The sequence below is a fragment of the Sarcophilus harrisii genome, chromosome 3, assembly GCF_902635505.1.
Source record: "Sarcophilus harrisii chromosome 3, mSarHar1.11, whole genome shotgun sequence".
Classification (NCBI taxonomy): Eukaryota; Metazoa; Chordata; class Mammalia; order Dasyuromorphia; family Dasyuridae; genus Sarcophilus; species Sarcophilus harrisii.
The window spans coordinates 380,970,820-380,987,138 of NC_045428.1; the positions used below are offsets into that span (position 1 = coordinate 380,970,820).

General features: G+C 31.8%; 1 protein-coding gene across 12 annotated transcripts in view; it reads right to left on the reverse strand.

Moving 5' to 3' along the window:
* The window catches only part of GULP1 (GULP PTB domain containing engulfment adaptor 1), a 493,495-nt gene that overhangs the window by 248,543 nt on the left and 228,633 nt on the right, over window positions 1-16,319 (reverse strand). For 9 of the 12 annotated variants that reach the window (XM_031960337.1, XM_031960329.1, XM_031960335.1 and 6 more), the window contains exons 3-4: window positions 11,851-11,926; window positions 2,216-2,277 (exon numbers count right to left, since the gene is read on the reverse strand). In XM_031960337.1, the coding sequence (XP_031816197.1) occupies window positions 2,216-2,277; window positions 11,851-11,878 (90 nt within the window). In that variant the 5' untranslated portion in view covers window positions 11,879-11,926. Of the gene's footprint in view, window positions 1-2,215; window positions 2,278-11,850; window positions 11,927-12,209; window positions 12,336-12,506; window positions 12,606-16,319 lie in introns of those variants that run through there. The other 3 variants (XM_031960331.1, XM_031960332.1, XM_031960342.1) reach the window with 3 other exon arrangements.

Below are 16,319 nucleotides of genomic sequence, written 5' to 3' on the forward strand. Positions count from 1 at the left end.
AGGAATGTTGAAGGCTTTCCAGAATAACCTATACATAAATAAAAATCCCCTCCTACACTATCTCTGATAATTGAGCATCGAGCCTTAACTTGAAGATATCTAGTGAGGTGAGTCAACCAACTTTAAATAGAACCCATTAAATTAAAAAAAAAAAAAAAAAGATTGCAGCCCTGAAGTCAGGAGACCTGAGTTCAAATGTGATCTCAGACATTTAATACTTCCTGGCTGTGTGACCCTGGGCAAGTCACTTAACCCCAATTGCCTCAGGGAAAAAAATAGATTATAATATCCTTGAGAATAAAGACCAGATTTGTGTTGCCCTTAGGACCTAACACATTTCTTTGACTATAGTAGAAACTTATTACAGGTCTGTCAAATTGACTCTGAAAGACTCTACTAAAATATGGCCCTTGGAGATATTAGAAAACTTCATTGCTCCCAGTACAAAAAAAATCCACAAATTCAACCCAGAACAAATGCAACCAAAAAATCTTTTCTGAGGCCCACGTGAACATTCCAATTTCTAGAAAGAAAGAACACATTAAAAGACCTCTTCAAAATTCTAAGAACCTTTAAAGTTGTCTCATTACTTACATGGGAACCAGTTATAAGAAAATTTCAATGTGAGCTTGCAGGCCTGTGGTTGGATCATATGTTAAAGAGTATGGTAAAATGGACAAATATCCTTATGTCTTTTAACATTCCACTGTTTCAATCACAAATGCACTTAAAGTTAATTAACCTAAAAGTTAATTCCATTGTTCATTCCAATAAGTTGTTTAACTTAAAAGGCATAAAAACATCATCAATATATCAAACTATCAATTTTAGTGACTGGTAGATAATATAACTGGTAAATAAGTATTCATACTCCTTAAAGAATAATTCTCAAGTTCCAATTTCTGACTTTACATAACTTCATACTATCTGCAAAGAAAAACATCCATGGAAGAAATGGATAATGTTAGATCAATTCCAGTCATTCATTTAATTAAATCTTGCTTTAATCAAGGCAATCAATCTCTCTCTAAGCTTTGCAATAAAATTCAGATATCTTGTTGATTTCAGTTATCCTAGTTTCATATGTCCAGTCAGCAGGAAAAAAAAATTATCTTGCTGCTAAGCACCATCTTGGAAGTAGTTTTGTCAGGACCAACCTTTAATGCCCCTGCTACCCAGTGCTGATTCAGATATTAGAACAGCATCTCTAGAAGTTTTGTATCTAAACAGTATTGACTTTCTAGTTCCTGCTAAAAACAAATGCTCATTTATCCTCTGAAAAAAATTTCCAAAGCAATCCTCAACATTATCTCTTCCCTAGCTTACTGATTCAACAGATAACAATATTCCTACAGCTTCCCACTGTTTTTGACCTCACTCCCATTACATCTTCAAAGGATTGCTGCATATGCTGTTTCTACTCAATCACATTTACTCAAACATCCCTTAAAAATCCCTTTCTCATTTCTTCTGCTTTGAAATTCACACATCTATATTAACCTGAAAAAATATTGTAGGCTTGGTGCCCACACAAACTTTCCAGAAAAGCACTTTTACCACTCAGCAAAACTTTTGAAATAGAATTGTTTAAAGGTCCTGTTTACTCATGCTCTCAGCTGCCAATAAACAAATGCTAATGCTTAGAGAAACTGGATATGGTTTCATCATTCAGAGTCTGGTCCATTAAAATGCAGTAACTTGAACAAACATGCCCCAGAAAAACTCAGGATTTCTTCTTTTTGGCTTATTCTCTTATTTTCATTCCAGATATAATAAAATAGTCACAAATGTGTATAATAAAAGTATAGCAGTACTTTTTTCAAATGTCTAGGTCCCCCTTCTTGTTTTCTTTGCTATAAATTAAAATGAAAACAAGGATAATATGTTAGTCATTCCATTTGTTATGGGGTAATAATAAGACAAGAAGGCAGAATTCAAGATGGTGATCTGATCTGCCTTTAAAATCATTTTAAAGAAAATACATGTAGGGATGAAAACTTTACCAGTTCTATTCTGAAAACACACATGTCTGAGGATCACTTATTGGGGGAGGGGGAGGCTAGAGTAAGAATGAACATGTGATATAATTCATATGCTATAATCATTCAGATGTGTCTTTTTTAGGAAATGACTGTATAAAAATAATATTTTTAAAATAAAACTGAGTTATAATTTGTAACATAGTAAAACAAAGCAATATATGAAGTGTTTTTACCTTTGCATTATAGGGAATATAGTGTTTCGATAAAGCCTCAGGAGTATGCATCCATGTTTTATCTGTAATGAAGAAAAGTAGCATTTGATCAAACATATATTGTCATTTTCATGTGTTTATAATTCGCAAAGTAGCATAAGTATTGTTGCCCAAGTTAATTTATATACATAGCTCAACCCCTCCATTTTATAGATGAAACAATTTAAGATCAAGAAATATTAAGAGTTGTTCAAACTCAGTGCTTATAGCATCAGAAGCAGAATTTGAATCCATGTCTTCTGACTCCAAAATTTAATTATTCACAATTAACTACTCCAAATATATAGCTGAATGTACTCTCTTTATTGAAGTCTTCCTTTTTGTGTGTGAAATATATTGATAAAAAGGAATAAGACTAAATAGTTTCTGGGATATAAGATATTCCACAAGAATACAGCATCTCCTTAACTCCTTTTTTTTCTTCATGAGGAAGCAGGGATTTTCTTTCCCTAGTCCTACTCCAGACTGAGCTATAACTGTAATTGTATTGGTTTTTATTTATAGTTTTACCTTCATGCCTGACCTTTCCTTTTACTCTACTGACTTCCTTGGAAAAAGTAGCATGACAGAAAGAAGTGAGTCAAGCACTCTGGTCTATCCTGGATAATGAAGAGGAAGTTAATCTCAGCTTCCCAAGTTACTATCAGGCAGGACCTTTCTGTATGTTACCTAGGAGGCTAAGGAGGAAAAAGTTGGTTGGGCAGTTTGAAAAAAAAAGTTATTGGACTCTTGAAACCTACAGAGAAATAGAGGAGACCTCCATGTACATTCCAAAGAATACCAAAGACTCCTTTTGGTGTGAAGCTCACAACAGCTGAAACTTTTTTCTGATTTACTTTTCAGTTCCAGATTGGAACGCATAATTGATTTTCCCCAATCATACTGCTAACTATAGTGGTTAATATACGTATTTCCAAAGGTACACCTAAGGTTAAAAACATTGTCTGGGTTGGTAGAGGAACATAACCCTGCATATGATATGTGATATGATTTCTATAGAGAAATCCTGTTTTCCACATAAATGGGCAAGAACCCTTCCTGATCTAAACTTGAATTTCACTCGTAAATACATTCTGAAGAAAACGGCACTTGATAATGATTGGTGAACTATTATTAATGATAGTAACAACTAATATTCATGAAGATTGGTTTGAGTTCCCTGAAGTTATATTGCCTGGCAGATATTATCTAATTGGATTTTTTTTTTATAGTCATCAATAGATGTGGAACAGATCTAATTACATTAGACTAATCATATCAGTTAAGTAATTTAAACAAGTTTCTTTTCATCCCCTGCATGTCACAGAATTTTTAAATGATACCCTCATATACAAGAAATACACATTATTGTTATTTCTACCCCACTGTGAATTAGATTATGCATTGACAGCATGAGTTAATTGCTTAATGAAATCAAAAATTTTAAACTATTAAAAACAATGCATTCTTGTAAAGCTTGAATTGAGAAATTAATACTGTACAAACAACACTTAGAAACTGACAAAATGACTGTAAGGGAAAATCCTGAATTTGGGTCTATGTGCTATATACTAATATAAATGATTTAGATATAGTATTAATTTCAAGTTTTCTTTAAAGATGATAAAAACATTTGTGATTAAAATTATTACAGAACCATTGGCAGAATACTAAGGCCAATCTTATATTTGAGAGTGGAGGATTAAATACTCAGAGTAGAAAGATTCTAACTCATTTTACAAATGAAGAAACAGGGGTTCAAAGAAGACAATGGATTGCTCAAAATTATTAGGATAGGGAATAATTATAATTTCAACATTATGGTTAGTCCCTTATCAGAAATTCTAATCCTTAACAGTTTATAAGTTCTTGCAGCTAAAAAAAAGCAAAGGAAAGTAGTTGGTAAACATTTATTGTGTGCCTGCTACGTGCCAGGCACAATGCTAAGTTTTGGGGATACAAAGTAAGGCAAAGGACAATTCCTACATAGAGAAGCAAACAAAACAATTTATGTCAGCCTTAGTAATAAATCACTTCATATTCAATTTATTTAGCTCCTCTGAGAAGCATTTTAGTGAGTGATTAACTCTAAGGACTAATTTCAATGGATATATTTCAAAGACAAAATGTTAAGAACTCGGGATTCTCTCAATGACACTGGATGTCTTTCTTGTGTTCTCTTCTACAGAGGACATATGCTATATTTTGAAACAAATATTCTGTATCTCCTTCATTTGAGTTTAGTTTGATAATAATAATTGCTTCCTACAAATAAAATAAGTACTAATTAATATGTTCTTTTTATGGTTCATATTTACAACAATGAACAATGAAATAATTTTCCCTTGATATTTATTTAAACATATGGAAGTATGGAGATAGAGCTGTGTTGGTAAAATAGAAAGAGCATTAGACTACTTATTATAAAAAGATACTAAATAGAACTATGACAAGTCAACCAACCATCCTGGGTCCCAGTTTCCTCATTTATAAAATAGATTTAGTAATAGCTTACAGAGTTATTGTGAAAAATGATTTTTAATCTGTCTAGAGCCATATAAATTACTATTATGGCCATTATTGTAATATTTTCTTTTCTCATCTATATTTTTCTGGCTTCCTTCACATCCCACCTTCAGAGGGCTTTTCTTAATTCTCTTATCTGCTGGCATCTTCTTGTCTGAAATATACCTATTTGGTGTATATTAAGTAGGTGCTTCATTACTTCCATGTTGTTTTCTCTCATGAGAATTAGAACTCCTCAGAATCAGGAAATCATCATACATGACAACATCAATATTATAAGATGATCAATTCTAATGAATATGACTCTTTCCAACAATGAGATGATTGATACCATTTCCAATGATCTTATGATGAAGAGAGCCATCTACACCCAGAGAGTGGGGACTGAGTGTAGATCAATACATGACATTCTCACTTTTTTTTGTTGTTGTTGGCTTGCAGCAAGAGAATTGTTTACACATATTGCATTTAACTGCTTGTCAATTAGGGGAGAAGGTAGGGGGAAGGAGGAGAAAATCTGAAACACAAGGCTATGCAAGGGTCAATGTTGTCAAATTATCCATGCATATATTTTGAAAATAAAAAAAGAGAGAGAGAATTAGAGCTCCTTCATGACAACTCTTTACATGTCTTTGTTTCCTTGGTGCTTACATGACAAATGTTTACTAAATGCTTATTGACTGATTTGATTGGTTAAAACACAGAATGAAACAGATATGCTAAAAACTGCTGTTTAATGAATACCCAATGAGCTTCAAAAAGGAATAATATTTAACTAGTAATAACCATATACAGGGATTGTATTTTCCTAAATATACAAATAAATATTAAGTTTTAAAGATACATGCTTAAGGGAGGAAATAATAGAATCAATAATTCAAAAATAATTGTATTTACTTTTGAATTTGTTGTATATTTATATTAATATTTAGGATTTGAGATTTCAGTTAGTTATAAAAATTCAAACAAAATACACAGTGAAAGACTTGACTTGGGAGATGTTGGGAAGCTATTTCATTTCCCTTGGCATCTTGGAGACACTTTGTTACCCAGAGCTAAGCTCCACAAACAAATTGTAGGCTGAGCTGGCATAACAACAATCCTTCACACTTTGTGGATGATCTCAGCCTTTGACAAAATATTGCTTTGATTAACAATAAGTATTCTCTGAGCTTGGAAAAGCACTTGTTATATCCACGTTCTGGTCATAAAGCCCTGCTATGAATCAAACATGTCACCTTTTTTCTGTTACCCTTCATTGTCAGCACTTCAGCTCACTGTACAGCCATTGGTATGAGGAGAAATTTGGCCATATCAAAGCCGATGCTCCCAACTAGGAAAGGGGCTCTGGTATATGTGTCCTTTCTTGCAAGCTGTTTGCTTCACTCTGAAATCAAACTATCTGATTCTCTTGTCTCTACCGTGCTCTGTTGATCTCTGGTCATCCCATCCACAGGTTACAGGCCAGTTCTGTCTGGTTGATATAATTAAACTTTCCTCTTCTCTTCCCTTTAAAAGCAATGTTGCCCCTCAGAGTTGCAAAAAATATTGCTGCTTCTCTGAATTTGATAGTTTATATTATTTCTGGGTAAGAAGATAATTTATGTTCTTCCATTTTCTGAATTATTGAGAATTGGCTCTTTTGATTTTTAAAACAAAAAAAATATTTTGGTGAAATTATCATAAATCTGCTATTGATAAAGATAGTATCTAGGCATTACAAAGTTGTTATTTAATGATGACTTGCTAATAATCAAAATAATTATCTTAATATCTAATTAGAGATGCTCAGGTTACCATGGATACCCATAAAGGGATGTACCCACATAGCCATTTGTAAAGTTGGGCCAAAAACATATCACAATGCTCTCCAAAACTATTGAATGAATGGATTAATTATATATTCAGCAAATATGAGGTACCAAATCCACATTTCATTGTTCAGTTCTAATGCTTTCAATACAGATGTCAACTTCAAAACTGAAACAGCCATGAAAGGTGCTTTAAAAAAACTATTTCTAAAAAAAATCTTTATTGTGACCTTACCTTAGGTGTGTTCTAACAAAATAAGAGTTTAATAATTCTAGAATGATCTTTTAAAAGTAAATAAAATGCTTACAAATAAGAAAAAAAATGAGATCTTCTTTTTTAATGATTTTTCCCTTGACATTTAAGACTTCTTAATATAGTAGCACCATCTCTTAGAAACACAGAACCAGGTCAGATAGGGATAATATGAGCTTTTTTATCTTCATTCTGTAACATCTGTCTTTATAATATTCAATATAGAAATATTTTCCCTCTAAATATTAACTTTTATAAAAGGACATTCCCAAACCTTGCTATATGTATTCTGGCACCTAACAACCTTGAGAATCTAAGAGAGAAGCAAGGCCAGGTTGTTGAAATATAACCAATTTGAATGGGGAAAAAAAATCCATGAAATCGTATCTTCGTATTGAATTTTAAAACTGCTAAACCACACAAAAATCCCTTTCTATTTGGCAGCTGATGAGTTAAAAGAGAATAAAGCACAATTCATTAAATCAATTTAGTTCTATTTATTTGAATGCTGTGCTTAATGGTTTGCTATTAGATAATTCATTTTTGATGTGATGAATAGAATACATGACAAAGACAGAATCAGAAAGATAAATAACTAATATTAAAGCTGAAGCTACCTAACAACCAAATGCATTAAATTTTAACATTTTGTTTTTAACTAACAAATTATTAGTGATTAAAGTAATTTGTTTAGTAGAGTTTTTTTTCAAAGTTCTCCGAATGAATCAATAGTAATATATTTAATGCCTTTTAGTGTAGCATTTGGTTGAAAAAATAAATAAAACAAGTACCTGGTAACATCAATTAAAGAGAGTAGGTTTAATGGCATAACAAATTTACATAACCAAAATAGCAATTGAGACATTTGATATGCTATATTAACAATTATTTTGTAGATCAGATGGTCTTTTTCTTTCAACTTAAATACACTACATTATTTAGCAATAAATGCATTATATAATTAAATAAGGACATTTAAAGTATATTAATGTGGCCATCCAATGTTGGAAGCAAGACTAATCTATTTTACAAATGAGAAGTTTGCACATATCATATGCTTATAAAATTCACTGAAAATAACATTAATTATATTCTCTAGGTATATATAATTATGGCTTCAGATAATTAGCACCTATTCTCCAGTAAAGTGAAAAGCTCAGAGTTGGGAGAATGAGAGAAGTTAGGGAATACATACATATACACACTTGAGGAAAATGTCATTTCATAAAATAAGGAGTGAATTTGTTTTTAAGCCATACCATATTATTCCCAATCTTCTTATCTTCCTCTATTAGAGTGAAGAACCAAAGTTGTACGTAGAATAGACATGGGTAAATGACCTTAAAGGCTCAATTTCTGAGAAAATGTATACAATGAAAGGTTCTAATGAGTCTTTAACATACACTTTAACCTTTAACACAATACCCTAATGGCACAGGACATGACTCCTTTTAGGAAAAGAAATTTAATTTATATCTTTATATATTGGGCAATTCCTAAAATACTTATTTCCCATTTCCCTTATATACAGGAAGTCACCTAGAAATTTCTAGTGTACACAGGAACTCCATCTTGACTTTGACACCAACTATTTAGTACAATTTACCTTTTCTTCTTTCTGTCTCCCTTTATTCAATAGAAGTAGGATCACTAAATTTAAAGTCAGAAAACATAACTCTGTCTCTGAGACCAAATGCAAGCTATTTAACCAGTCTGGGGCTCAGATTTCTTATTTCTAAAATGAAAAAGTTAGACAAGAAAATTTCTATCACCTCTTCCTGTTTGAAATCCTATGACCTGAATGATTTTCACCTCAATCCTGGACCAGTTGATATGGCTATGGCAGGACTGGTGGTGACTGAAGTTTGTAGGGAATAAAATGAGAATTTGTCTGTGCAATATTGCTATTGTTTTCCTAGCTTTAAACACAGGTCTATTTCTAAGTCATCATTCTCTGTTTTCAGAGGCCACATTATACTATTTATCCCAGGTTCCTGCTCCTATCCTAACTCCCATGACCAACCGAAGCCCTGAAAGGCTGAACAAGGTTTTTCTTCAGAAATGTAAATTAGTCTTATTTCAGTCCTTTGTTTAAAAAAAAAAAAAAAAGGCATAGCTATTTAACACTAATGGATGATTGATTCTTAGTGGTCTAAAATGGGGGAGGGGTCATTTAAGAGATGGGGAAGGGAACAGGAAAGGGTCCTTTTAAACCCTGTCAGTTTTTCTTTTTTGCTAACAGCAAGTTAAGGGCAGGAGGAAAGTTTGATGGATGGCCTATTTGGGAAAGCCTTTAAAAAAAATAGAGCCCTTTATGTGAAAATGAATTTGGTTGTATTCTATTCCACAGTAGGCCAGGGAATAAAAGACAGCTTGGTCAGAAGCCATAGTAGTGGCAGGCCAGTGGGATGGGGAGATAGATGTGATCTGGTATCTCAAACTAGAATCCTAAATTAATTTTCCCATGAAAACTCTGTTAAATGTGGTCAGTGAAGATTTTAGAGACATTGCAGATTTTTGTGAACTATTCTAGAATTTACTAACACATACATAAATTAATTCCATGGAAAAATCCATCCCAAGTTTTCACATAACTGCCTACTTCCCCCCCCTTACATACACACCAACACACACAGAGACACACACACACATACACACACACACACACACACACATGTTTTCTAAGACAACTTGTTTACATGCTAAGGTGTGGTTGCATTTGTTCATGGTATTAATAGAAATTATATCTGAACAGTAGCTTCCAAAACTACAAAATACTTTTGTAAAAGTGAGCTATTGTTATGTTTAAATCTTTATGTAAACCATACTAATTAATAAATTAAAATTCCTTTTAAATACATAATTGAAAGTAAATAATAAATTTGACTAGGCTTTATTCTGTTCTAAATATTTTGTCAACATACAAAGTATACTTCTATGCTAGGTACCTCCCATTTTTTAATTTCTTCACCAAAATCTTAAGATTTAAATGAAATGATTAACTTTCAAAGGATTCTTTTGCTAAAGAATTTTTTTTTAAATGATCTGATTTGTAGTGGAAAGACACTGGCTCTGCAGTGAAAGGATCTAATTTTAATCCCACTTCTAATGGAAAAAGATGGTAAAAAGGGTGGGGGAAATCACATGATAACTTCATTATATATATGTAACAGCAAGTTGTACATAGTAGGTACATGGTAGGTTTGCAATTACATTTTTTTTCTAATCCACTACATTATGGGAATGTTTGTTTTATTTCTTAAATTCAGAATAAAATACTTTGGGCAAATTGTTAATACCCCTAAATTCCAGTATCTTAATCTGTAAATTGAAAGAGTTGAAGTGGAAGGTCCCTTCCATGATCTTCTGTTTCCATGATTTTAAAAATCAGTTGATAAAACTTTTATTAACTGTCTAGCATGTAATAGGCATGGCGTTAAGAGCTGGAATATTTTGATATTCTTTAAATTCTAGGATCCTTTGCATAGTTTATTTAATCTATATAAATTACAGAAGACACTTTCCCAGGTATTGATATTTGATTTTCTTTTTTTTTTCTTTTCCCCTTTAAAATTATTGATGATTTCTTATATTTATGGACTGATTTTTGTAAATCACAGGAATATATTATAGATATTAAACAAATTGCAGTATGTAATCAATGATGACATATATGAGACTTCTTAAGATGGATCATTAAGGATATGTAGTAAGAATAACATATAACAACCGAATATTGTAAATGTTACAATGATATTTAGGAAATATTAAAATTATCAAAAAAAAAAAAAAAAAAAGGTGCAGGGATCGGATCATTTCTCCATGACTTACAGAAAGACAAAGAACCATAGCAAATTCCAATGATGGAGTACTATCACTTTCATCCATGAAAAGTTATACTTTGTTGTTCTCAAAGAGAACCAAGACATCAAGAAGGAGATCTCATGATTTGCAAATGAATTGGATTTAAGTGAGGGAAGGAAAAACAAAGTCACCAGCTTCACTCTTTCTTCTTCAGCCACCTGGATACAGTGGCAAGATATAGATCAGATGACAGGAGACGACCCTGAATGAAGTAGGAGACCTTAGCCTTTTTAACTTAAGGTCTTTCCCAGGTTTCAGTCTGACTGAGGTAATGGCCATTTAGTGATTAAGGTTAGTTTAAGAAATGAGGCAAAGAATGGTCTCTTTTACCTAGTTCAAAAAAAAAAAAAAAAAATAGGGGAGGAGAAGACCCTACATTGAAAGACTGATTGATATATAAGATATATTGAATGTATTGATTGACATATGAGAAACACCTTTAGTAAGCAACATTCTGAAATATCCTGCTTGTATTTCCAAAAAGTTTTCTATAATAGCAAGTAATATTAAAAATCGTCTTGAATGTTCCACCTGGATAATATTTACTTTGCCTTGCTTTTAAGTGACTGGTCTCTTCCTTTATTTAGCTCTTCAACTATTCTCAGTCAACTTTCTTTAGCAAACTCTTACAGAAAAGAATAATTTAAAAGGCAATGTCAATTATAGTACTAGATTCTTCTTCTTGTCAACTTGGCACGTCACATCTCTTACAGAAAAGGATGCAATAGTAGAATTATCTGGACTCTGGGTAGTATGGCAAAGTTAGTAGGTAGAGAGAGAAAAGTAACAAAAGAGAAACTGGGCAGAATCCAAGATACTCTGATTCTCTAGGGGAGACTGAAGAAATGCAAATATTTGATTTCTCTTTAACCTATCAGCTTGCAAACTATGACCTTAGAATAGCCACAGACTGAGTATACTTGGACTTTTCCTTACCACAGATACAGCACACCAAGGAAGAAATTTAGAAAATTTATAAATTTGCATTTTCTATTATGACTTAGAGGCTGAAAAATTTTAAAGGTAAAATTATTAGTCTTAATTCTAGTATTAAATATTAATTCTCAAGTTAACTGAAAGTTTTAAAATTCAGTTTTAATAGTAATTATATCCACAACATTAATAAAAAACACAACTATAATTTATCTCTTCATATTATTTACCTTTCTTCCTGCTAAAAGCACGGTTCATGATGATGAGGCACAGCCAAATAAATGCTTGATTTTCTTTTACTTTACCCTAAAAAGAAAAAAAAAAGGAGGAAAAAAATCATTAAAAACACAAATATATCCTCGTTATAGATAAAATAAATTTGAATTTTAAGGATTTTCATCACATAAAAAGCAAGTCTCTAAATTTTTTTTTTTATTCTGCCACAAGACAAGAGATTTAGCTGAGCTCAACTTCAACTATTATTGACCACGATGATGAGTAGTAGAATCATCTAACAGCAAATCCTCACAAGCTGCTTAATGTTTAAATCCCCAAATCCTAGGATAGAAACACAATAGCACAATCTAACCTCAAATCTATGAATAGATAAGACATGGCTTCTTTCCTCCTAGGTTTTATTCATGGTAGATATTTTAGCAGAGTTATATTGACATTAATAATCTTGGTTGAAAAGAAGATACTTTGATTTGTACCGAAGTCAATAAAAATCTTTTAGAGACACAAAAGCCATAAAAATAAGGGTGAGCAGTCCCTTTTTCATAACTGACTGAGAATTAAAGAATTATTTAAGATTCGAAAAGATAGGTCTCTACAATATATCATTTTACAGTGTTTTCACAAATAAAAGTTAATCCATAACATATACCTGGGGGACTGGAGGGGGTTGGGGCTTACTAGCACAACTCCAGATTATACAGCAACTTTCTTCTGGAATTTAAGAGTAAATTCTAACTATGTCACTGTGAGGTTGTTATAGCAACCTTACAATAGGGATTGGGAAAAGACCTGTGATTTCATTAGTGTAAGGAATTCTAAGATAAGGAAACTCCCACTATCAATTCAAATTAACACTTTCTCTGCAACTGACAGTTTCAGAGAGAAGCCTAGAGCATAAAAAATTAAATAACTTCCCTAGAATCACACAGTCATTATATATTAGGGGTAGAACTAGAATGTACATCTTCCTACCTTCAGGGTCAGTCTCTATCCATTATACACACTTTCTCATTGGTCTCACTCTATAACCAGCAGGCTTCTCATTTGTTCTACACTAAGGCTGAAAAAACTTAAATAACTTAAAGTTTTGTTGTTCTTCAGTCACATGTCCACTTCTTTGTGATCCCATTTGGTGTTTTCTTGATAAAAATACTGAAGTGGTTTGCTATTTCTTTCTTCAGCTAATTTTATAGTTGAGAAAACTGAAGCAAACAAAATTAAATGATTTGCCCAGGATTACCCAACTAACAAATGTCTGAGATCATATTAGAATTCATGAAGTTAAGTCTTCCTGATTCTAGCCGTCCCCTATCTAAGTTTTAGAATATAGAATAAAGTTAGTCCAGATTTGAAAAATAATGCAGTTCAACTTCTCTTTTTATTGATAAGGCATTTAAGGCAATGCTAGTTATCAGGAGAACCATCTTATACGTGACATCACAAATATAAATAATTTAACATTCTCATGTTTTTTTTCCTATTCTGAGAACTGTGTGTATGTGTACACACACACACACACACACACACACACACACATATAAAAACACACATGAATAATGTTCTATTTCTTGGGCAGTTTCCTCATCTGCTTCTATATGGTTCTATGGGTCTTTATAGCTCTAGCAACCTGGGAATCTAGGACTCATTGGTAAAAATAAATCCTAATCTAGTTTTATTACACCATCGTACCCTGGGGGGAAAAAAACTCACAGTAACAGTGACAATTTACTCTGAAATCCCACAAGAAAATTATTGTAGACATTTAAGCTGTGCCCTCAACACATCTTCAGGAACTAGGCCAGGGATGGAAAACAGAAGGTTCACAAAATCATTTGGTCTGGCCCTAACAAGGCAATTTCAGGTAATGATGAGCTGAAAGTTTGGTACTACCACCTTCCACTGCTTGAGTTTTTAAGTTGATAATTTTGTATGCTCTGTGAATACTCTTATCCAAATGGTCCTTAGTAGAAAAAAAGTTCCCTATCTCTGACCTGGACTATGGCACTGTACGCAAAAACTACCCTATGAAACAAGATCTTAGTATCACAAATCCAAAGCTCTAGAGAGCAAAGGGAGCATCTATCCTAAACTTTCCTTCTCCCCCATTTGACACCTAAAGAAAATGAGGCACTGAGAGTGCAAGCAGCTGCCCAAGATGACACTGGTTATAAGTAATGAAGCAGGGATTCCAAACTAGATCTTTTCATTCCACACCAAATGTGCTTTCAACTATATTAAGACTTTTAGTGCTTTCAGAACCATGAGATTTAGATATATGGAGAATCGAATTACTTTTTGTTCTTGCTGGCAATCAAAACAAGCTAGTATATGCTGAGAAATTATTGAGGGTGGCTAAGGGGTACATTAAATAGGGCCGTCATTCTCCTGAGTTCAAACCTGGATTCAGACACTAACTAGCTAGGTAATTGGGCAAGTCACTTAATCCTGTTTGCCTTAATTTTCTCATCTACAAAATGAGCTGGAGAAGGAAATGGCAACCCCATCCAATACCTCTGTCAATAAAATTCCTAATGGAGTCACAAAGAGTCAGACATGACTGAAAACAACTGAATAACAAGAAATTATTACAATATCAAATGCTAAACTGATTTTTATAATTTTCAAGCAAGACAAAAAACTCTGCAACTCAATTTTTCATAATTCTAAACTTTGATTAATCATTTAAATATCATAAATGACATTATAATAATTGTATGTGTTTATTTCTTTACTAAACATTATAAAGTAAAGGACAATAATAGTATATTTGCTATATTATTGCTCCTTTCTAAGGTGTAAGAGATTGTTTATGCTTTTATTACTGAAATGTAAAATGTTAAAGCACTAAGAAAAAATACTTTTTAAACTTTCATAGTTGTCTGTGAAGATAAAATATACTCAACCTATAATATAGTGTATCCAATGATTAATATCATAAACATATTGCACATATGATATATTTACTCATTTTTTCTAAAATGAATTTATAAAGCCTCTAGAAATTTACTAGAATGACTGCATAAAAATAGTCATTGCCACTTTTAACTAAGCCATGCCTGCATTGTAAGGTGTCAAGTATAAAAAAAAATGGGCTTTTACTTTTCTGATCAATTCCAAAGGAAGGCACATTTTCTCCTTTAATTGGAATGAATATTGTTTTGACTTATGTTGAAATTCCAACCTATTAGCCTTTATTCTTTATTACTGTACTCACCATAAATTCACATGGCAATTCAAATACTGCAGTTCTATTAATCTAAAAACTTTATGATAAAATCATTATAGGAGTAGGGTCACTATAATTTGTGTCCTTGCATGTATACTCCCCAAAGGAAAATTAAAAGTTAACTGAAACACATAGTAATATTACAGGTAATAATTTTTAATAATTCTTTATTTTTCTATAAACACAAAAAAGAGTCTCCATTCATCATATTATATTTTATTCATTTTCTCCTTATTGGTAAGTTTATATTCTTTGCAAAAGATCATTAAAGACTACATTTAAAATCAGACATACCTAGAATGAACATATTCTCTATTCAAAACAGAAAAAAAACTTTTAATTTTTTTTTTTAAATCAAAGAAAATAAGCCGCTGAAAAGGTAGGCAGTTGCCCAGGATTATATCATTAATAAGTAATGAAACAGGGATTCCCACCTGAGTCTTTTCATTCTACATCCAATATTCTTTTCACTATATTAAAACTTTTCCTGCTTTCAGAATCATTAGATTGAGATATGGAAATGTAGGTAAAAATATATGTATAAAAAAATGTATGTATGTATGCATGTGAGATCAAAGAGGGCATCTATCCCAATGCTCTCATCTCCATTTTATACCTATACATAAAAAATGGTCTTTTTGGAAACTTTCATTTGTTTTGTTTCACTGACTGCCAATCATAATATTAAAAAACCAAGCAAATGGTAATATCAAAATTGTTGACCTAGTACCATCAATTTAATATTAGAATTCCCAACAGAATTAAAGTACAACTTATTTTTAAAAATCCATAATCTTTTTAAAATTAGCACCTCAAATTCAGAATATATAGTAATCCCCAAAATTTTAACATTATTATCTATACAATTAAAATCACAATTATTTTTAATGATTCCAGAATACAAATCAGGAAGAATATCATATAAATAGAAAATTAATATAATTTCATTAAATAGAAACAACATAATACTAAAGTACTAAACCATAACAGAAATTATATTGGGTATGAATGTGTGTGATTTATGTGTGTATATATAAAACCTGATGTGATCATCGTTTTATTCATGTTGTTACAACAGCAAGTTATTGAATGTTAACTCTATAAATTAGAGTAAATTTTTACCATGCAAATTTAACATTGCCTCCATTCAAATTCAATGTAAATTCAATGGGAAAAGGTAATGATCCTTCTATTATTAATTTTTATTATCCAATATTATGAATTAATATATCAAAA